This window comes from Chelonia mydas, chromosome 17 (assembly GCF_015237465.2).
Source record: "Chelonia mydas isolate rCheMyd1 chromosome 17, rCheMyd1.pri.v2, whole genome shotgun sequence".
Taxonomy (NCBI): domain Eukaryota; kingdom Metazoa; phylum Chordata; order Testudines; family Cheloniidae; genus Chelonia; species Chelonia mydas.
The window spans coordinates 20,024,426-20,047,867 of NC_051257.2; the positions used below are offsets into that span (position 1 = coordinate 20,024,426).

General features: G+C 46.0%; 2 protein-coding genes and 1 non-coding gene across 15 annotated transcripts in view; 1 reads left to right on the forward strand and 2 right to left on the reverse strand.

Annotated features, from left to right (window-relative positions):
* The window catches only part of AP2B1 (adaptor related protein complex 2 subunit beta 1), a 99,007-nt gene extending 85,256 nt beyond the window's left edge, over positions 1-13,751 (reverse strand). For 4 of the 13 annotated variants that reach the window (XM_037880758.2, XM_037880757.2, XM_037880754.2 and 1 more), the window contains exons 1-5: positions 12,977-13,121; positions 8,532-8,589; positions 4,448-4,553; positions 2,594-2,729; positions 356-601 (exon numbers count right to left, since the gene is read on the reverse strand). In XM_037880758.2, coding sequence (XP_037736686.1) covers positions 356-601; positions 2,594-2,729; positions 4,448-4,553; positions 8,532-8,568 — 525 coding nt within the window. In that variant the 5' untranslated portion in view covers positions 8,569-8,589; positions 12,977-13,121. Of the gene's footprint in view, positions 1-355; positions 602-2,593; positions 2,730-4,447; positions 4,554-8,531; positions 8,590-10,597; positions 10,737-12,976; positions 13,153-13,612 lie in introns of those variants that run through there. The other 9 variants (XM_043531464.1, XM_043531461.1, XM_037880756.1 and 6 more) reach the window with 5 other exon arrangements.
* On the forward strand, positions 13,647-20,632 carry PEX12 (peroxisomal biogenesis factor 12). The gene is made up of 3 exons (XM_007067116.4): positions 13,647-13,777; positions 15,827-16,380; positions 17,191-20,632. Exons 1-3 carry the CDS (start codon positions 13,652-13,654, stop codon positions 17,588-17,590), a joined length of 1,080 nt encoding a protein of 359 aa, XP_007067178.2. The 5' UTR covers positions 13,647-13,651; the 3' UTR covers positions 17,591-20,632.
* A 605-nt stretch (positions 20,633-21,237) lies between these two features.
* LOC114021160 lies at positions 21,238-21,333 on the reverse strand. The gene has a single exon (XR_003565821.1). It is a non-coding gene; the product is annotated as a Z30 small nucleolar RNA (small nucleolar RNA).
* Positions 21,334-23,442: the final 2,109 nt, after the last annotated feature.

The window sequence follows — 23,442 nt, forward strand, 5'->3', positions numbered from 1 at the left end:
ACAAACAAGTTGACATTCCTTTTGCTCCAGTGTGGATCTTTAATGCAGCATTTTGCAAAGCTGGTTTGGAAGTGGAGGCAGATGTACACATCAAGAAAAGGTCTGGCGTAAAATTTCAGTTTATTTCTATAAAGATTTCCAGTGGAAGAGTCACATGATGGAGAAATCTATGATGACACAGAGAAGGTGAGTGTGTTGGAAGAACAAGCCACTCCCCGCTCTTTATGGGGGTTGAATTTTCCCTAGTGGACACATCCATAAGGAAGTGGAACATTGAGTGCATTTAGGAACTCTCAGGATTCCCGATTACTGGCCCTGTTACAAGTATGAAGGAAGTGCATTTGAGGTACGTTACCATTGGATTGGAGTCTGCAATCAGGTCACGTAGGGAATCCAGGAATCCCTGATCCTCCACCATTTGGGCATTGATGTCATGCAGCTTCGCCACGCAGACGGCTGCCGTCTTCCGCACATAAGGGTCTTCATCCTTCAGACACTTCCGGAGCGGCTCACACAAATACTCTGTGATCTTATCCACACGGATGCATCCCATAGTACGGACTGCCAAAGCACGGATCAGCGGATTTGGATCTTCACAGTCCTGAGGGGGAAGCAACAGCAACAAATGAGTTTGTAAAGCAAGCCACTGATGTTTTTCACCATAGCTGCTGAAAGCTGGGATCAGGATGTTCTGATTTTACCTAGCCTAGACAATGGGTCCTCTCACTAGAGAAAGGCAATTTTCTGGTCAAGGACAAAAGGCTGGGAAAGCTTACTGGTTCTGAAAACTTTATTTACTGGTTCGCAGTGGTTTCTAGCCCTGGCAGCTTGCAGATAACTAAGTCATATTCTCAATGCTATTTGTTTTTCCTCACCCAAAACTTCAGCTGACATGCCTTGATCACCCAATCTCAAGAACAGTAAGCTAGAGAGGAATGCTTTTGCCATGTGAAAGCCGGGAATTCTTAGAACACAGTGGTTTCTAACCTTGGTGGTTTGATGTAGTGACTGCTAAAATTGTGTGAGAATTCAAGTGGATGGAAGATGGCAATTAACATAATGGGACTTTCTTCCAGGCCAATTTCTCATAGACCTCCAGAACTGGAAATAAATGTCCTACATAGCGTCTCCATAAAATTGGGGTTCACAATGCATCAGACCTTAGCTATCATAGATCCCTCAACCTAGCAGTGCTTTTATGTGGGGGAGGGTGGGGTGCAGAACTGGACACAATAGATCTCAAACCTCAAGACCAATGTATTTTTAACCCGATTTTAGAAATTCGGCCTCTGTTTCTGCTAATTGCTAACAGATCAGGCACGATTCATCGACATTGTTAACAAAGTACTTCAAAATTCAGTAGACAAAAGACCTGAGCAGGATAGCCCCCAACAAGCATGAGGCACGCTTACCTTGTACTATTTAATCTCTTATGATGGAAAAAACACCTGAAAGGGACTGATTTTCAAATGTATACAGGGAAGTGATTCTCTGACAGATGCGTTTAGCTCCTGGAAGTCAGGAACTGTAACTCAAATGGTGACTTAGCCTGAACTGTTCCAAACTATGCTACCGCCCTTCAAAATTCACCCCCCATAACACATTAGAGGGGAAATTTTAAAGCAGACAAAGGAGGTGGTCAGAAAGTGCTAGATCACTCACTAAGAAGATATAATGGATAACTACATTTAGTCTGCTCATGTAGGGAGCTGCACCTTCACAGCTGACCTTGGAAAGCAGATGTCCCTTCTGAACTTGGTCCCGCCTTCCCTCTTCCCCCCAGCAGCATGCTCATTCCCTCCTGCCACACCAAAAGCTTAGAAACATGCTCTGACTTATTTACTGGTACTCTTTGGATGTTGGCAGTTCAATTCAATTCTATTTAAAGCATTAAGCCACAGTATACCTAGGAAATAAGTTATTTTAGTCAAGTGTGTTAGAAGATGTAGGTATAAATGACATGGTAAAAGCATGTGAAATAATGAACAGTACAAAAAACGTGGATCAGGCTCTGCTATTCATGCTGTCTGATGACACAAGAAAACAAGGGAACAATCAATGGAATTGAAAGGTAGGTAATTTAAAACTGATAAAAGGAAATACTGTTCTAAATAATGCACAGTTAACCTGGGGAACTCATTGCCACGAGGTATTGAGGCAAAGATGTTAGCGGGATTCAAAAAGAGGACTAGAAATTTCAAGGGATAACCAGAAAGTCCAGAGTTCTTGTTCATGTTTTAGCCTTTATTATAACTCTGGAAGGAACATAAACCCCCCTCTGACGGTGGTCAGTAAAACTTTCTCTGGGTGGTTCTCTCAGAACCACCTACTGCCAGGCTTATGCACCTTCCTCTGAAGCACCAGACACTTGCCACTGTCGGATATGGGTTACTGGACTGGAGGGACCTCGGGTCTGAGACAGCATAGCAATTCTCAATTTCCTGCACCCCCACACAGGAGTCCCACACAAGCCCAAAGACATTGGAGTACAAGTATATAGATTACCTGCAGCCTAGAAGAAGCACATGCCAAACAAAGCACATTGAAATGAACTATATGAGGCAGTTTTCTGATGAGCCCTGGGCCAAGTTACCTTCACAAAGCTGTTGACAGCCATAATGGCCATATCTGGCTGACTCTTGGCATAGTTCATTAGATACAGATACACCAGCTTCTTCAGCTCCAGGTTGTCAGTCTGCATGCAGTTCACCACATCTGGAAAGAGTGAGCTGGATAAAAGGAGAGTGGAGGGAGGAGAAAGCGAAGAAGTCAGATGAACTGGCACACGAAGGGTAAATGACCCGTTTGACTGCATGACAGTGGAATCAACTGAGGCTAGGGAAAGTCTGGAGTTCTGCTGTAGCTCCTCTATTATATGTTCAAATCAGAGGGCACTTTCCTCCCCAAACAGTTTGGAGACGATTTTCTAATAGTTTAATCATTTAATCTCCTCCTGAGTTTTAATATAAACCAGTGCCTAGAGCAGGTAAAACAACACACTCTTGTAGAAGATGTATCTGATTATGAAGTTGACTGAACAATGTTAACATTATGTCTAGTTCTGGGGTTCACTTGAAACAACAGAGAACAGAGCAACACTTTGCATAATGCTTAGTATAGGACAGGAGACCTGACTTAGACTGAAACTGTAAACCAAATTTCAGCCCAGTATAATCTAAAACAATTAAGAGATTAAACCACAGCTCATATAAATACCAAGTAGCAATCTGTAAACAGCATTTCAGAGGAAGGTTATACTGGATTACTGCATCTCTCAGGTGAGCTATGCAGATCTCAAAGCTAATGGGTGATGGGCCTTGGGCTACCTGAAATGTGCTGTCTCTTCAGTTCATCATCTCCTCTGTCCTGCAGTGAAGTCATAATGTTAATTTGCAACCTTACATTCATTTCCCTGCCAACAGACCATGAACCCAGGATTATGACGACTTTACTGCAGGATCCAGGAGAATCTGGAAGCCCTGACTGAAGCAAGTTGCTGCCAAGACAACACAAGAATACTTATAGCCATTTGCCTTTAGTATAAATATTCCTCTTTAGGAGTTTGATGCCATGTCAAAGGCCTAGTTTGATGACTGTTAGTTCAAATCAAAACTTTGTCTGATAACGACTGACATGCAATCATCTGAAAACAATACCTCTGAGTTACCTTTTTAAACTATAAACACAAGCCCCATCTAGGCTAACAAGTGGATTAAAAAAAATGTCAGCTCAGATAGGACACCTAACGTAGCTAAGCTACGAACAGGTTTTGTTTAACAAGCCTTTGGCTAAACCAGAACTGGAGAATACTTTTTAATTCTGTGCACTAATTTATTGCCCATGTAAGCGAAGAGCTAGAACTGGTTTGAGCCAAGCAAAGTGCTAGCAAGCTTCTTCTCGACGACCACCACCACCTTCCAGCGATCAAATAAAGCACTTGATCCTGGCCTATAATTCCTCTACTCTTCCAACCCTGGAGTTCCCCAGAGAAGAGACTGCCTATTCATTCCCAGTTTAGGATAGTATTATGATGGACAAATATCCACAGAAATTAAGAGGAGACCAGCAGGATAGAGTATTGAACTGGGACTCAGAAGACCAGGGTTCTATTCCTGGCTCTGCCACTGGCTTGCTGAGTAACCTTGGGCAAGTCACTTCCCCCGCCACTCTGTGCCTCAGTTTCCCCATCTGCAAAATGGGCATGATCCTGCCGTCCTTCATAAAGTGCTTTGAGACCTACTGGTGAAGAGTGCTATATAAGAGTTAAATGCATTTCACTTATAACTGGGTCAGAATTAGTAACAAGGTTACTAGATGTTCAGAATCCATCAGACCTCCCAAATGATTGTGTGAATTCATATGCTGTCACAGTGTCTCAGGACAGAAAGGCTCCCACACAGGAGATGAGGAAATTAGAGACCATATGGGAGAGGGAACAAGCCTTTACCTGACATCCTTCCCCACAGTCATGGCAGCAATAACCTTCTTCACCGCTTCTTTCCTCTTCTCTTTCTTCTCATTGTTGAGTTCAGCCTTCAGTTCAAAGATCTCTCCTGCAAGGACACAGAGCAGTCTGAATTTCAGTGGATGTAGCTTTAGAGTTACCTAGAAAATGACTTGTGCTCCCATCAAAGCTGAAATGCTGCTTTCGTCATCTTTGGGCTGGTGGTTGATTCATGAGGTTATAGGAGGCCCTAGAAGAACTGCAGCACAAGTTGCACCGGGGAAAATAGAAAACCACCAAATGGGAGGCCCAAATTTGATAGCCTGGGGCAGAAGAGACCTGCAACAAGTCAGCATGATCAGCCTTTGGAGTAGAAGGGGGAGCTTGGGGAGGAAGTGACCCAACATTGCTCAGCCCCATTCACCAGTTAAACAGCAGTGCTGACGAGCTCCTAAGCTTGGTAACAGTGATCTTAAGAATGTCTGGGGGTTGTTGTTTAGCCACGAGAAATAAGGTGATCTTCAGTGCTCTAGCAATGGCGTGGAGGACACAGCCCCAAAGGAAACTGCTGATAAAAGCCACAATGTACGGTAGAATCTCACCACTTTCCGGGACACTAAACCACAACACTAAATTAGCCACTGAGAAAGAGCACAAAGAAACTATTACTACGATCAAAAAGATCGAGGGTGCAGAGGGGGGAGACGCTGGACTAGAACATGTAAGAAATTGTGGCTCAGTTTAGCTAAGAATTCTGCCCAGACTTTCCTAGCTTCGCTCTTGTCACTGTTTGCTTCCTGCAAACGCAAGTGAGGGAACAGTGGGATGACACAGATCACTGTGCAATACAGGCATGGCAGGACCAGCAGCATCAAAAATAGGGAAGGACGATTTTAGTCAAACAAAAAACAGGTGAGGTAAAAAGATAGAACAAGCAAAGACACTCAAGGAAGACTCATGCCTTGATTTGGAAACCACCTATAAAATAACTGAAGAGACATTTCCTGAGATTAATTCTTACAGCTATACCCTTGTGCAAAATCAGTTGAGGCTGGATCTCTGCAGCCATAAAGTAAACCCCATGATGAGTCAGAAGCACAGAATAATGTATATACACCAAACCAGACCCTTAACTCTGCTCAGACAGCAGCTGTAGGACACGGCTGGTTTGGAAAGGAAGCAAACCATTCCCTCACTGGCAGCTGATTTCCCCAGGAGTACAGAGAAGGAATCACCATCAACAGAAAACACAAGCCACCTAACAAGGGACACAGCATAGCAGGAGTCAACGGTGATGTCAGGGATGAGCTTTTGTGGAGGATCAAAGCACCCCTTGCAATGCTACACTCTAGCCCAAACCTTTGCTCCACACAGATCAATGCAGACAAACTACTGTAGGATTCTCCTTTAGAGTCCATGATTGCAATAAATAAGGGCTAAATGGTATGAGAGGTGCCTGTTCCCCAGGTATGTGTGTGTCGAAAAATATCTGGCAGAGCTGAAAACGTTTTTTTGGGGGGTGGAGGGTGGCATTTAGAGTAGGAACAAGGACATGGATTTTCAATCTGAAAGCACGATAGCGAACAGCTATGAGAACAAAGCCGCATTTTCTGTCCCTGCAGATTTTCTGGTTTCGCTTGATCACTGCTCTAACAGGAAAAGGAGGGGTCAAGCCAGGAGTCTACATGTGACAACAGTCCCTTTGGGACTGAAAGCTGTGCTGTTGATTCCACCATGCCAGACTGCAGGTGGAGGAAATGAAGGCAATTATCTAAACCACAAACAAAATATGGCAAGGGATTCGAAAACTATAAAGAACACATTGAGGAAACTGATTCATTAGCATCAGGCACCATTGCTGAGCATGTTTAAAAGCCAGTAATGTGATATGGGCCAGGGAAACTTGCTTGACATTTCATACCAACTCATTTAAAAGAAGACTGCAATCAATATCTTTAAAGATGGTTTATTCCAAATGGTATTTTTAGGACAGCCTAGCAGGCAGGCATGTCTGGAAAAAAGGTAGAGCAGCCTAGCATGCTGAGAGGTACATAAGTCCTACTCTTCTCCCTAAACATTAGCTCAGTTCCTGAAGCCTAGCAAGCGCTGTTAGATTCACGAATACAGTGGACGTCAAGAGGTTTGATCAGGCAAGACCAGGAAGTCAGAAAGGAATGAACTGCAAAGATGATAGTCAAACTATATGCCCTCCCACTTCCTCCGACGATGGGCCATTATGTTAGCAAGCCAGTTTCCATAGGAAACAGCAGCAGAATTGGCTTGTAGAAAGATGCATTAAAGGTGCGGAGTTGTTATAAATGACTTCTATAATGCTGTAAATTCACTTTGTGTTTTACAGAGTAAGGTATGTTCCCTGCCCTAGTGCCAATGACTCAAGTAGGCCATTGGAAAGGTGCAGAAGTTACTGTTCTGAAGAACAATAGTGTGGCTGCTTCCATTTCTAGCCATCTGAGAAAGACATCCAGCTCATAACTCTTATTGAGAGCACGCCCGAGAGTCTGACTGAGCCAGTATGCAGCACCAGCATTCTCCTTGTGTCTGCATCAGTTTCTGTGGAATGTACGCTTCTGGTTTTTTAAAAAAAGGTTATGGCAATCTTATAACCATCCTAGTGAGATCCACTTTCCTGCTATCTGGCTGCATCTGCAGATAGGGCTGTCATTTCTCTCTAAGGACTCATTTACACAGTGACACTCAGGAAAGTTGCTCCAAATTAACTTCTAAAGTGGATTAGTTAAACCATATTAAATCCCTGTGTGGACGCACACATTCAGAATTAAAGTGCCCTTAATTCAGTTTAGATGAATTTACCGTGAATTAATCTAAAACCAAATTAAGACCACTTTAATTCTGAGTAAGAACATCCACACAAGGATTTACTGCAGTTTAACCACACCACTTTAAATTCACACCTTTCTTTAATCTGAATTCAATTTCCTGAGTGTCCCCATGCAGACAAGCTCTTAAAAAAGACGTAAATTCATTTTGTTTCAATAGGGTGCTCACTCTGAAGCATAACGACAACACAAACAGCAATGCGGACCATTCAACAGAAACATTCAGACATTCTGGCACTGCGGAAGGAGCTAGACACAAAAATCAACGTTCTACCCCAACCACCCAGACTCTGATCTGCAGCCACAACAAAACGCAGGATCAGTTCAGCAGCACTAAGGTCAATAGAAAAGGCAGAGTTTGGAGGCCTTGGAGTTAATGGTCCGTATTTACTGCTAGTCCTTTAGGCCAGAGTTTACGAGTAAGACAAATGACTCCACAGTGGTGGAGCAAGGTGAAGTGTGCATCATGGCTACTTTGTGCCCAGGATCCACGATATTTCAGAAACACTACCTCTTTTCAACAAGGCGTTATGGATGATCACTAGGGCTAAATGACAACCATGGTTACAATACAGTCAAGGGAGAATCATGTGGAGCACAGGGGTGAGCAGTTTGGTTGGGGTAGGGATGAATTGGATATCTGGCTCCTCTCGTAGATTTCCCCATGGATTTTGAGAAGGCAGCAAGAGAGGACCCACAACTTTTTAGAAAAGAGCCTGTTGTGAACTCATAACAAGCCTTCCAAATGGCTAAAAATGTGCACGTATAAACGCCCAGACCCTTCAAGCCTATTCTTCCCCACCACCCAACCCAAGCATACATCTAGTTGTCTGACTGGACAACTGTCCATGGTCCTGAACCCTTCAATCCAGCTCTAAACAAGTCACTGTACATTTCAAATCTCCAAGTTTTGCTTCCCTGATGCTCCGGAAAATCAGGGAGTCAGGAAAGGTAACTTGGTTCACTGAGTTTGCGCACTGCAAGACTGTTCAGCACTTCAGTCCTGCCTTTTCATGCTACCAGAGGAAAAGGGGGAAGGAGGGGCTCAGTGACTGTTTCATGGCCTACTTTTGAAGAACTTCTCCCTGGATGATTGAGAGGAGAAATGGGGACAAAGCTAACAGGAGAGCACAAATTCTTCCAAGTGGAGTTCAAAAAAGCCACTTAAAAATGATAGCCACCCAGCATCTCCAGGAACCTGCAATATTTTATAAGAGTTTAAAGCTAACCTTTTTTATTGGTTGTGAAATACTTCGAGTCCGTCATGGTTCCGATTCTTTACCACACCTGCAAGAACAATGAACATCTGAATAGAAGTTGCAGCTGCTGTCAACCCACTATGCAAACCCCACACGCAGAGAAACAAGGCTTAGCAAAAAGAAAAAGGAGTACTTGTGGCACCTTAGAGACTAACCAATTTATTTGAGCATGAGCTTTCGTGAGCTACAGCTCACTTCATCGGAAGCTCATGCTCAAATAAATTGGTTAGTCTCTAAGGTGCCACAAGTACTCCTTTTCTTTTTGCGAATACAGACTAACACGGCTGTTACTCTGAAAGGCTTAGCAAGAATGCCATAAGGGAATAAGCAAGGGTTCTGTACATACAACCTTTGTGCCGCACCAACTAGTGAGGTAACTCAGCAAATACTTCTTTTTTTAATCAAGGAAGTTTCAACTGAAGTTTGCTGGCAAAACATGGCAGTTTGTTTCTGATAGGGCAGGAAAGGGGTCCAACAATCTCCCACCCTGTTCTTTCAATCCTCCCTGGTGGGGATGCTTTTAATTATACTTAGGGAAAAGACCTTTATGTGTTCTCCAGATACTTCATTCACCTCCTCCCCTCAAAAGTGAGGTATATTTAAGAAGTGTTCATTTATGGAAACCGATTCATGTTTCAGAACGATCCATTTCAGACAATGGAAGGACATAAGTAAGGAAAGGGTAGTCTCCCCCTACTGGTGCATTTTGGGGTTGCATCAGCGAAGGAACTGCAAAATGGACCGTTCCCCACATGCACCAAAAAAATGTTTTTCCTCATTCTTCATAACACACAGCATCGCTTTTTTAATAAGTGTTTTACAAGAAACTTATGGAAGCTTGAAGCTGAAATCTTTTCCATCTCACTGCCACACCATCTGCACATTGTAGGGCTGCACTGCAAACACTGGTTTGTTGTTATAGGTACATTGGTCATGAGGACCGGGTTCCATGGGCACACGTTGGTCTGTTACTATAGGACTGCAGTCACAATGGCTTCCCAACTACTTGCACTTTTTTGTTTCACAAAACCTACTGGATTACTAACAACATGTACAAATGATAGGGACATCACAAACATATCAGGAAGAATGTAGAATCCGTTTTACATTTTTTAAAAAATGTGATTGGTGGCGGCCAAGGAGGAAAGAGACTTTCCCACAAGCTTTTAAACGGTACCTGGGGAAACGACAAGCATAGGAGAAGGAAGCCTTATTTCTTTTGATTATGAAATTAGTATCACAGCCAAAAACCTGAAATACAACTTGCCCCTATAATTATCCAATCAATTCCTTTCCTAATTTTTCTCCCTGTCCTTTCCTGTTTTTGTCCGATCTCCTTTCTTGTCTTATGTGCATTTCTGTCGTCTCCATTTCTCGTGCTCTCCCTCTCTCCACTCATTACTGCTTCTCTCTCTCCAGCCCCTATTTCAGTCTTACGCTTCCATTTTTCCTGGAAGAGGGACCCCTCTGTTCTTCCTAACGACTCTCCCTCGGCTGAAAAGCTAGATGGGGATCCCCTTGTAACAGACTGAGCCTGCCCCCTCCTCCTGTCAGCCTGAAGTGTTGGCTACAAAACAAGCCAGACATCTTTCTCGCACAGGCTGATTGTGCTGCCTCAAGAGCTCCTAGGCCCAAGGGAACAAATTTGGTTTTGAACTCTTTCTGTCCCAAAAGAATAGCAGACCAACACCACTTCCTGTTTGTGCTGCTCGTCCCCCACCACCCTAAACACATCCTTTTGGAGCTCCTGGTCCTATCATACCTCCTTCCCTCATATTTTGTTTATATTCCCTCCTTTGCCTCCAGATGATGCTAATGCTGCTGCTTCTCTTGCTTCAGCAGTAAAGTTACTATGAGTAATAACAGCAGAGGTAATGAGATAATCCTGGTCACTTTCAGTTTGCTCCATGGGGGAGACTCTAGGCACAGCTGTAGTCCTGTCCAGCTGCCAAGGAGTGGAAAATGGCAAATGTTATTCTCTATATGGCATCATCCTCATCAGCTCTTGCCTGTGGTGCTCCTGCAGGTGTACCTACCCTCAGCCTAGCAGCTGCAGCAGGGTGACCTTGATCAGGATTGTTCACTCTGGTTCTGCTCCTGCTTCACCACTGGGCTAGCTTTGTGTTTGGGAGCAGCAACACAAGAGATAATTTTGAAAACAGAGACAGAAGGATACTCAAAAAAAAAAAAGGGGGGGGGGGGGAATATAGTATCACTTTGAATTTACACTCCTGAAGCTCACCAGTCTTGGCAGCAATCCCCATAGCTTTCCAAGAGAGGAAAGTTGCTACAAGTCTCATTTCATAATTAAAAAGGCAGCCTACTTGCAGCTGCAATGTTATTGCTGACGCACTGCTTAGGATTTTAGCCTAGTTTGAAAGAGGACTTAAATGTCTTTCATTTACTAAAGTAATGGGCACAATACCAGTTTTTTGAGAATTAATGTAGTTCTTGCTATGCTTTAGTTTTCTTACACACAGGATCTATCACCCTGGCCAGACCCTGCACTGATTTAGTCTGGTATTTTAATAATGGTTAATACCTGGTTATTTAAGGAAAGGCCAGACACCCAATAACATGCATTTAACTAATAGTGCAATGCTGCACAGAGGAGGAAAATTCCTTGCTAAACTTCACAGGTGACCTTTATGCCCTGAGGCTTGAGATTTCATTACCCTTATTATTTTAGCTTGCTCAGCTACAAATGTCATTAGCAGTCATAAAGTTACTCATCTTTTATTTAAATCTAGTCACAGTACATCTTAATGACCTCCTGATTTGGCAGATACAAATAACATTTAAGACTATTATTTTAATAAGTACCACAGCTACAATATTCCAAATACAATATAAGGCTGCCTTTCCCCAGGGTGCAGAATATTTTGCTTCATTCTATGTTTGAGCTAGGTTCACACGTGCTGTCAAAGGCAGTTTCCCAGTGGTACTCAGTATAATCTGATTTACTAAGCAAACACATTACAGGGCACAGCTAGTCTCAAGTGAAACCAAGAAACAAAGAGAGACAGGAGAGCTGTGATTCACAAATGACAATGGTTTCAAATAACTGTCAAGGAAATGCCAGCTTCTTCTGCACAATTCAAAACAGCAGGAAAGCTGAAACATTTTAAAAGATGGAAAACATATTTTTATTAGCAAGAACTGAGGGATGTTTAAAGATGACCGAGGTTGTAAAGTAATTATAATTCATCATCCTGGAGCCCAGTATCTTACCAACACCTGCTAAACTCAGAACAGGTAAATGAGGAATGGTTTTGAGGTTTGCAACAAAAGGCCTACATTCACTCCCAGATAAGAACAAGAACATGACAAGAAAATACCCAGTAGGCTCTAGTCTCATCTAGCAGCCCTGCCGGCTCACGTTGTTCCTTTAAGTGTTTGAAATTCAAATTTAGATTGAACCAGATGCGTCTAATTCAGTGACTAGAGCAGGAATAAAGGAATCACTACATCCAGAGACATAAACAGTCTCACACAACAGCGTCAAAGAAAGATGGGTCTTGTAAATGACAAACACTAACCCCGACCACCCAAAACTCTGTAACAGCAACCTACAGGCCCTATCTAGTTTTGTGCTGGGCCCTGGGTAATCTCAGTGGTGAGGACACTAGCCTTATTAAAAAATAATCGGGAAAAGTCTCAGGCGGAGACAATCTGAGCGGGTGATTAACCTGGGAACTCTGGAAGGGGAACAGTCCCAGCTGGGGCATGGAAGCTAGACCCGCTCTGGAGCGACGGGTGGGTCCCCAGTCTCTCTAGGGAACAGCCCCAGTGTCACCAGTTGAAGCGCTGGGCCAGCCCAAGGATATAGCACAGCCCCCGGGCGGCGAGGGACGGGTCTGAGCGGGGCTGGGGCTGGGGGGGGGGGGGGCGCGTTACACGGGGCTGGGGGGCGCGTTACACGGGGCTGGGGGGCGCGTTACACGGGGCTGGGGGGCGCGTTACACGGGGCTGGGGGGGGGGAGGGGGGGCGGCGTTACACGGGGCTGGGGGGGCGCGTGCTCCACCAGTATCGAGGAACCCGGGCCCGGCTCCGCCAACGTTTGGGCTTAAGGCGCTTCGGGGGGACGCGGATTACACGGATCACACACACCCGGGGGGGGGGGGGTGCCCCGGCGAAGGGGGGGGGGGCTCCGAGGGGCCGCAGCCTCCAATCTCTCCGCCCGGCCCTGGCGAGGCGAGAGCGGCGCTGGGAACAAAGGGCGGCGGGGCCCGCCGGGGGCAGCTCCCGTCCCGGCGCCCCAAGGCCCTGCCCCCGCCACGGCCCCCCGCCCGCGGGGCGCCTCTTCCCCTCCGGAGCCCCCCGCCCCCGCCGCCCGGAGCCCCCCGCCCTGGGCCCGGGCCCCCAAGCCGGGCCTGCTCCATGGGGCGGGCGGGCGGGGCCGGCCCCCACTCACCGGGGCGTCGGGCACAGGGCGGGGCAGGGACACGGACACACACCGCTGCGGAGGAGGAGGAGGCGGCGGCGGCGGCTGGGGACGGGAACCGGAAGCGGGGCGGCTCGGAAGACTCAGAGCGATAGAGTTCCCCCCTCCCCTCGCCTAGAGTGTCCGCGCCGCCGCGGCCATAGAGACCCGGCTGGGGGCAGAGCGTCGCCTCTTGCTCCCGCTTCCGGGTTCTGCTCTCAAGTGGGGCCCGGGCTGCTCCCCCCGCCCCCCGGGAGGGGCGCTGGCGTACGGGTGGGGCCGGGCCGGTGAGACCCCGCGGCGGGGTCGCTGTATGGCGGCCCCCGCCCCATCTCGGCCGGCCCCTTGGCGTGACCCGCGGCCCCTCCCCCCCAGCAGCCCGGGCTCCCTCAGCCCCGCCCCACCGGCTGCTTCACCCCCCCGCGGAGACAGCCCCGCTCGCCCACGCCCGCGCGGGGTCCCGTCGCTGCCCCTCCAGCCCCCGCGCGTGGGGCACAGAGGCCAGCGTCGCAGCCGCTGCTCGGCCTGCGGCCCTTTCCCGTGGGCTGGGCGGGACTTTCAGCATTAACCCCCCCCCCCCCCCCCCCCCCGCCGCCCCCCAACTCCTGTCTCCTTTGCCCCAGGTACCGTGGGGAGAGGTCGGGATCCTTCTGCAGGGGGGAAGCCATGGCCGAGCACGGGGCTCATCTCACCGCTGCTTCAGCCAGCGATGACAGGCCTTCCGTCTTCGAAGTGGTGGCCCAGGACAGCTTGATGTCAGCCCTGAGACCCGCACTTCAGCACGTGGCCAAGGTAAAGATGCCCCCCTCCCCCAGACTTTAGAGCGGAGCTGGTATCCGCAGAGCAGGGGAAACGTGAATGTATAAAAATACGACACCCAGTGAGTTGGGTGTTAGGTTAGGCCAAGTTAAAAGGGAGGGGGGCGTTTCCTAGGGGGAATGGTACTAAAGCAAGGGTTCTCAAACTGGGGGTCGGGACCCCTCGGGGGGTCACGAGGTTATTCTATGGGGGGTCGTGAGCTGTCAGCCTCCACCCCAAACCCCACTTTGCAGCCAGCATTTATAATGGTGTTAACTATATTTTAAAAAGTGTTTTTAATTTATAAGGGGGGTCGCACTCAGAGGCTTGCTGTGTGAAAGAGGTCACCAGTACAGAAGTTTGAGAACCCCTGTTCTAAAGTCTCCACCTGGGGGCTTCTGCGTATAGCACTGAAGTCTCAATGACTGTGCTACTCGATTGCATTTGCAAAACTTTAGGGCAGCAGTGTTATTTTAAGGAAGGGCATGTGCCAGTATTTTCACTGGAAACACCTAGTGGCAGCGGTTTATTACTCCATCATAAACATGTGCTATGGATTGAACCTTCGAAGATCATTTTTTGTGCGTCATGATTCTGAAAATAAGTGACAGTGTTCAAGCTGAATCATAATTCGAATTTGTGTCAAGCATGTGCTTGGTGTCAGTTAGCCTATCCATGAGAAGAAGTACAGGCTAATGATTAAAGCAGAATCAGTACTTCTGTATCCTATTCCTGGCTCTGACACTGACTCTCCATAGACCCTAGGCAAGTCACTTAATTTCTCTGTGCCTTGGTTTTACAGGTCTACCTGTAAAATGGGGGATAATCCATACTTACCTCGCACAGAGGTTGGGAGAGCTAGTTCATTAGTGTTGGGAAAGCACTTTGGTGATCATTGAATGGAAGGTGCTATAAAAGGGCAAAGTGCTGTCTTAGGCTACAGAACTCTTGTGCCTGGCATTGACTCAGTATAGCACACAGGTTGCAATCTCTCTCCACTGCTGATGATATAATGGCACAGGAGCTGAGAATGCTGGACTTGCAAAAAGAAAGTCAAAGGGCTCCTCTGTGTGGAAAGTCGCCCTGTGGTGGGTACATGACATTTCCTTTGTGCTGTTGAAGAATGGGATAAATTGCATATAATTAGTGCGCTGATTAGCACTCTCCATCTTCAGATCACTGTACAAATATTAATTAATCCTCTCAGTAAGCCTGTGAGGGAGGAAAATGTTCTCTCCAGCTAGGGACACTCAAGCAGTGAGGTGAAGTGGCTTGTCCAAAAAAACAGATGAAGTCAAAAGTAGAACTAGGACTGACTGGCGCTCATGAGGTCTTGGCTCCAAGTCCCGTGTTTAGACCAACTTTTTCTCTAGCACACGAAGGGATGAGTGCCCAGATCTAAGTCTTTCTGCCTGGACTATTGCTGACAATGCTACTTTAGTTCCAGACATGGGGTACTAAGGCATTTATATCGAAGAAATGTTCATGAGGGAAAACACAAATATATACACTGCATTTGAGTCTTTGATTCAGTGAGGATACATATGCAGACAGTTAATGTTTTAGGGGATACACTTTCATTATTGGGGAATGAGGGTGATCACTACCATGTCCCCTGTGAAATGCCCTTTATTCGCCTTTCACCCCTGGAATTCGCATCTGGCTTAAGTCACACATAGATACAGTATTGCCAGTCATATGCTGGTAGCAAACTGAAGAATTTAATTTTCCACAAAAAGAACGAGGAGTACTTGTAAAAAGAACAGGAGTACTTGTGGCACCTGAGAGACTAACAAATCTATTTGAGCAGAAGAGACTAACAGATTTATTTGGGCATAAGCTTTCATGGGCTAAAACCCTCTTAAAAATTTATAAATTTTCCACAGGGCCAAAGTTCTATTAGCTAGTGTCTTATTCTGATCACTGCTCAAGTCTGTGTTTCTGAACCGTTTCTTATACTGGAAACATAGGTCATAATTGTTTTAACTGATTGAGTGGCTCTGTGACACCACTTCCTTCTCTCTTCCATGGATCTTATCTTAGGTGCTTGCTGAATCCAATCCCGGCCGCTATGGCTTCCTCTGGCGTTGGTTTGATGAGATCTACACCCTCCTGGATCTGTTGCTCCAGCAGCATTTTCTGTCCCAGTTTAGTGCCTCTTTTTCAGAAAACTTCTATGGCCTAAAGAGGATAGCAGTGGGAGACAGCAAGGGGCTGCATCAGCTGGCCAGTGCTGGGTTGCCAAAGAAGCAACACTGGAAGTCTCTGCTCTTGTTGGTTCTCATTCCTTATCTGAAAACAAAGTTGGAGAAACTGGTCTCCAGTCTGAGGGAAGAGGACGAATATGCCATCCATCCTCCATCATCATCCTGGAAGCGCTTTTACAGGGCCTTTTTAGCAGCCTATCCCTTTGTAAACATGGCCTGGGAAGGCTGGTTTCTCAGCCAGCAGCTGTGCTATATCCTTGGTAAGGCTCAGCATCATTCCCCACTGCTGCGCCTGGCTGGTGTACGCCTGGTTAGACTGACAGCAGAGGACATCCAGGTGTTGGAGCAGAAACTAGCAGTAGCTACTGCAAGCCAGCAGCCAGCTCACAGGTGAGTTAGAAAGGAGCCAGACAAATAGAGCTTAGAATTATTGCAGTGTTATGTGGGAATATTTGGGGCTGTCTTTCTATTCCCAGATGGTGCTTTAGCATAAAACTGTCTCAGTGTTAAGAGGTACCATATGGGGGTCAAACAGGGCTCCTATTATTGTCACATATGTTTCCTTCATTTTTAAAAGCTCAATGTGACATTCTTTGAAGGGGGGAGCAGAGTCTAGTAGCCTGCCTGTCAGAGTTAATTTCAGAGGTCCCTGGTTCCAAAACTGCCTTAACTTGCAGGAGTTCAGTCTCTGTGACCTGTTCAATCCTTGTGTAGTCTTCTGAAACTGCCACCAAACGAGTGAGTGGGTGGGACCAGTTGTCCGCTAGTGGACTGGGACTAGCATTTCTGTTCCTACAGAAATCCTGACCAGAAGGCAATGAGTTCTGGACACTCCCGACCTGAGCCTGCTTTGAACCTAAAGCATGGGTTAATTCCGTTGTACCCCAATCCTTCTCAACCCCAGTCCTTCCACCTAAGAACTTCAATGGGCCTGGACCTATTTTCCAAGTTTTAAATTTGTGTGCCCCATGCACCAAATTACACCTCCCTAAAATACCTGTGTTGTTCATTTCCTCAGTTGATTCTAAATAATGTAAACACCACACATTTGTAACAAGGTATCCTTTTAAAAAGCAGTAGCTGACTAGCCCTGAAGTCTCTCTCTGGTACGCAGTCGTGTATTGCATCTGCACTATTAGTTTACACAGGTGACTAGGCGGGGTGCTAATTATTGGTCTGTACCTTATCTCCCTGCTGCAGCATTAAGGAGCAAGTGCAATCAGCGGTGAAAAAAGCATTGGGAGGTGTTGCCTTATCCCTGTCCACCAGCCTCTCCGTGGGCGTGTTCTTCCTGCAGTTTCTGGACTGGTGGTACTCATCTGAGAACCAGGAGGCCATCAAATCATTGACTGCATTGCCTACTCCTCCGCCACCCGTGCACCTGGACCACGGCACAGGCTCACCTCTCTTACCAAAACTGAAGACCGTGTGCCCGCTGTGCCGCAAAATCCGAGCCAACGACACAGTCCTCTCCACATCCGGCTTTGTGTTTTGTTATCGCTGCGTCTACACTTACGTAAAGAGTCACCAAAGGTGCCCCATCACTGGCTATGCTACAGAGCTGCAGCACCTTGTTAAGCTGTACTCCCCTGAAAGCTGAAGGGAGTGCACTGCACTGACATTTACAAAGCAGATACATAATGGGTGCAGGCCTGTATACTCTAGGTTCTTGTCTACCTGGAACACAACTTTTCTGCCAGCCGGACTGTGTATAACACATTACTAGGGCAGCAGAAGGTACAGTGACCGTTCATTAGCAGAATAATCAGACTCTAAGGCACATTTGGACACTAAGTTCAGCAGCAGCACTAGGGTTTTCGTTGCCTTAAATGCTGCTCTATCCAATTCCAAGATGCAAGGGCTAGGTTAACAGCCTCTCAACCAGAAAGCTCTGATACTGACCACTGTCAAAGGCAGATATGGGCCTCAATAAACCACTGATCAGCTTCAGCCTGGCCCTTCCTACGTTCCTAAGATTCATCACATTCTCTCTAGCTTTGCTTCTAGACTACTTCATCTTAGAATTCACAAGAGCATGAACAGAGCCGTGCCCCCAATTCATATCAGTTTGCCATAAATTTAGGCTTCTCCCCCCACCATTCCCCTTGGACAACTCGGGGTGAAGTTAGCAAGCCACGCAGCACTAGCACAAGCACGAACCAGGGAACAGATGCCCTCTGTCTGAACTGGGTTTGAGCATATGCGACTGAAGCCAGATAAAAATGAACTGTGCCAATTCAGACTTGCTTTGTTGAATGTATCCTCAAATCTGTTAGCGACTACTGGCACAGCAAAGCTGCTTCTCTCTTCCTTCCTATCTATCAGGACACTGGGAATTAGGACCTAACTAGACTCACTCCACTTCTGTAATCTAATAGTTTAAACCACTGGTAAACGGCTTATCTGAAAGTTTGTATTTGCATGAATGAATCAGACTGCAGCTGCTTTCATCATAACATATGGACAGCTGGTAGAGACCCAATGGATCAAAGTAAAATCACACATTGTGAAAACTGTAATCCGAGAGCAGTGCCCTCATATTGAAGAGGAGCCAAGACTCAGGCTGCAGTTTGCCAGTTTTAATTAGGACTGGTGTGGCGTAGCTTCATTTAGTACCTTACGTCCATTTGGTCATACTGAAATGTCTCCTTTGATCTCTAAGCAGGCAGAGTATAGAAGTTGGCTAGTGGTGATTTTAAGGTGATTCCTGCTTCCACAGCACTCTGGTTGATCTAGTTTAGCACAGATAATTTTAGACAGTTTGAAGGAGTGGCTTTTCATGAAGTGTGAACCTTGTTTTCTACAGAGGGCAGCAGTAGACTATCCTAGCTGGTATGGTATTACAATACATTATAGAAACAGCAGTTTAGCCTTCTAACAACTTGCTGCAAAGAACTTGTACAATCTTTTCACATTAAGAGCCAAGTTCTTCTTTTTTAATCCTTTGAGGCACAAGAAGGGTCCTTAACTCCTGTACACTTAAAATGAAAGCTGTCATTTTAGATACCAGACAAGTGCTAATGGCTACCTCTACCTTTGGAGGCATATTAACAGGAAGGCAGGTTCATTTTGCTGCCTCCTGCTGGGATCTATAAATATAGACACTTCACCGGCTTAAGTGAGCTCATGTAAACACACCTTATTGAAAAAAGTCACATTCAGTGAAAGATTATCCAAGATTGAGTAGATTTTACAAGGCTTTTAATATAGCTCAGATTTGGAATTAATTCATATCTATTACATCTTGCTTCAGCAAATATTTCCCAACAGTTGTTACATTTTTTCTGAAAAATTGATAACCAAGATGCTCCAGGAGAGCAATACAACATGGCCAGCCCCAGAAGGCTTGATTACACAGACCTACAAACGTAGTCCCACTGACTCCAGTACAACTGCTCATGTAAATAAAGGCTACCAGACTGGGGCTAGAGTGTTTATTGAAAAGGTAGTTTTAGGATTTTTTTTTTCCTAGGGTCTTTTGGTGTCCAGTAGTGCTGCTCTCTCTCAGCTAGCAGAAGTGAAGAAAACAGTTTCAGTCTCCTTATTGCAGCCTATGACTGATCACTGATTTTCCATTGAATTACGCTTAATCCTATTGACTTTGAGCCTTTTAAATTAATTTTAAATCAGTGATTCATTAGTGTCATGACCTAAGATTTATGTAATTTTAAAGTTAGTACAGTAACTCATTTAGTCATCCCAGTGAAAGTTGTTTCATGGCTGAATGATTAGGGAACATGCTCGTTTAAAGTTATGCAATGCTCCCTTATAATGTTATTCAGCAGCCACCTGCTTTGTTCGCTGCTTGCAGAAAGAGCAGCCTATTGGAGCTAGCTGATGGGGGCTTGGAACCAGGGTGGACTGGCAGGCCCCCCGCAGTTCCCTGTGCTGCAGTCGCTCAGCAGGCTATCAATAGCCAGGCAGTTCAGCTGTCCCTCTTGGGAGCCTCCTGTGTGCTGTGCAGAAGGGGGAGAGGGGTGCTAATATGAGTGTTTCCCTTACTCCTGCCCCCCCGCCCAGTCCTGTACCCCTTCTCCATAGAGCAGGGGGCCATGACAAGGGCTCAGGACAGAGGGAGCTTGCTGGCAGCAGCTGCTGTCTCAACTTGCTGATCTACTTAAAAAGGCAGTGTACTTAGCATGGGGTCAGCGTACCTAAAGGGGCAATGCGCATCTGTCTCTCTTACACATGGTGTGTGTCTCTCTCTCTGCCATGCCATCTCCCTCCATTCTTCGGGCTGCCTTGTAGAGCGTGAGGCTACATTGGCAACAATGTGTTAACCCTTGAGGGCTCAGCCAAGTGCTAGTTCAATATCCCACCCTCTGACTCCACCACCTCAACCAAGCTTCACAATCATCATTGCTGTGTACAGTATTAAATTGTTTGTTTAAAACGTATACTGTGTCTATATATCTTGTCTGGTGAAAATAATTTCCCTGGAACCTAACCCCCCACAATTTACATTAATTCGTATTGGGAAATTAGATTTGCTTAACATCATTTTGCTTAAAGTAGCATTTTTGAGGAACATAACTCCTTGCTTAACATTGTAGTTACTGTACATGACACTGGAACTTCAGTCTGTATTTGCACTTCAATTATTGTTTTAAGTAGAAAAATTAATAAATCTTTTTCTACCCCAGCACCTCTTTCTAACGAAGCAGGCTTTACCTAACTGGTCACATCCTTTAAGCATTCAGTATTGCTCTAAAATCCCCACCCAAGTCTGACAAAGATACTGCCTTGGATTTGATGCTCCAATTAGTTCATTGTGCTCCATGTGAATAGACATCTGAACATGAAACTGTTAGTCAAACCTGGAAGAAAATGAAAGCTGAATTAGAACACAGTTTAAAAAGGCCTCATTAATAGCTATTGCATAATTTACTCAATTACAATTTAACCAGGTTTGCATATTTTATAAAAAGGTAAATAAAATGGAACACCCAAGATTCAATAGGCCACCCTCATTATAAGGAAAAGAGAGGACTTAGGAATGTAACCTGCTTTCACTGTATCCTCAGAAATAAGTCAAGACGCAGTGGTCCTAACGCAACTGATTACTCAAAAAATGAGTTAGTGCAAAGCTTTATATAAGAAGCGAACACTGGATTTCTCATTTTCCCTCACTAATAGCTCCTGCCAGGATGGCTGCTTAGATACATAATTCAATCGGTTTGAGGGATGTATAAAAATATTTAGTGTCCAAAGAATGAATAATTAATTCTAGATGAATGTAACCAGAATCAGCTCAGAGAGAAGATTACATTATCACACCCTGGTCAGAACCAAGACAAAATCTTGGCAATACCAGGTCAAACTATACTTCACTCATCATTGCTTTAGGCACATCTCACTCTTCCAATACAGGACCTACTTTCTGTGGCAAAAAGCACCACTAACTGATTCTAATTCTGGAACTGAAAAGCTATTTTTAGACCAGAGATACTGAGACCTTAGTGGTTCAGGAGCCAAATTGACAATCAACATTACCCAAAAGAGCCACAGTAGTATGAATTCATTATTTTTCATTTACTGTTTTTAAATATTTTATATACTTTCACAGCAAAATGACTGACCCAGTGTTATTTTATCAACTACAACTGGTTAACAACACAGTAAAGGCATCCTGATTGGTTAATAATTAAGTCACACAATGTATTAATACCATGTGCTGCAAAGAGCTGCAGGAGACACATTAAAGAGCCACTTGTGGCTCGTGAACCTCAATCTGAGTATCACTGTTTTAGACAGTGTTCTCTTGAGAAGACCCTTCCCAGATCTATCGTCCCCAGCCTAACTCCAAGATCTTATACATTCCAGACCCTGTATACATTCCTGCAGGAATCTTTTTTTTTTCTCTTCTTTTTTTAAACTCAAAGAGTGTTTCAACACTTTCCCTGGCCAGGTTAGACAGCAGTAACCAGTTTTATAAACAGATTAACACCACAATCTGTGTGCATAGACAGGAACACCAAGGTACAAAGTGCCCCATCGCTGTAGTTAATCAGCCTCTCTGAGAGGTGGTAGCTACGTCAACAGAAGAACCTAGCATAATCTACACCGGGAGCTAGGTTGTCTTAACTGTGTTGCTCAGGAGCGTGGATTTTTCACACAGTGGAGAGACACAGCTGGGTCGACAACTTTGTAGTGTAAACCTGGCCTAAGAAATTGTGTTAACTGGGACTGTAGCCAACAGCCAACCCGCCCCCCCATGGACCATTCACGTTAAAGATTTGTGTGTGTAGAGGGGACTTGAATTAAGGGCAGCATTTGAATTATAACTTAAGTTAGGGCATGTCTTCATTGCAGAATTAAGGTACAAGAGGGCCAAGGGGAGCTGCCTTCCTGGAGGACTCTATAGAATCAATAATCCTACAAACTTGTATCTTAAGTCCTTTGTTCCTGCCTCAAGTTCTGCTCTCGATGCTTTTACAAAGCAATTTACTGTTCATTTCGGTGATCAGGAGCATAACCAAAATGCGAGTGCACTGAGGAGTCCTAGCAAGTACTGCAAATACCATAGTAAAGATACCGTAGCCAAGCTCAGAACAGACATGCCTATTTTATTAATCCTGCTCTGGAAGCGGACTTGTTCAACTAAACGTAATGAAAGTGTCATATTTAGATAGAAATCCAGAACTTACTGCCCACTTGTGGCTGCACTTCGTAAAGTTACTTTTGTAACATTCACCTACCTGACATTATCCGCTCATCAAAATTATTACAGGGAAAACCCTGGCTAAGGAAAGCATTTCCTGCCTTTACCTTCCCTCCTCAAAATGAAGCAGCACAGAGTCAACGGAAGAATCTTCGGGAGGTTTGCAACCCATGTGAGGCCTGGTCCATGCTTAAATCTTATACTGGAATAGCTATGTCAGTCAGGGGTGTGGAAAAAACCACAACCCCGATATCAACATAGCTAGCTAGCAAGAACCCCAACATAGACACATAGAAAAATGCACATCCCCGAGAGAGGCAGTTAAGCGGACCTAACCCTGGTGTAGACACCGCTAGGTCAAGGGAACAATTCTCCCACCAGGCTAGCTACCGCCTCTGCGGGAGGTGGATCAATAACAGCATGGCTGTAGCCGGCGGCCACGCTACGGCGCTGCAGCCGGTCGCTGTGGTGCAGCAGTGGCCACAGGCTGAGTGAGCAGCAAGGAGATGGCGCGACCTTGTGTCCCACGCAGCCCCCCAAGCAGAGACACCGCCAAGGAGGCCGGGGGGGCGGGGGAGGGGGCTGCCCCGCCTGGACACGGTAGCGGCCGCCGAGCAGAGCAGGAAATGGACCTCAGAGCCCATTAAAACCAGCCACTTCACTGAGCCCCCACGGCTCTGCCCAGGCTAGGACCCCCAGCCCCGGCCCCCCAGCCCGCTGCCCCCGGCTCTCCCGGCCCCCCCGGCCCGGCCCGGCCCCCCAGCCCGCTGCCCCCGGCTCTCCCGGCCCGG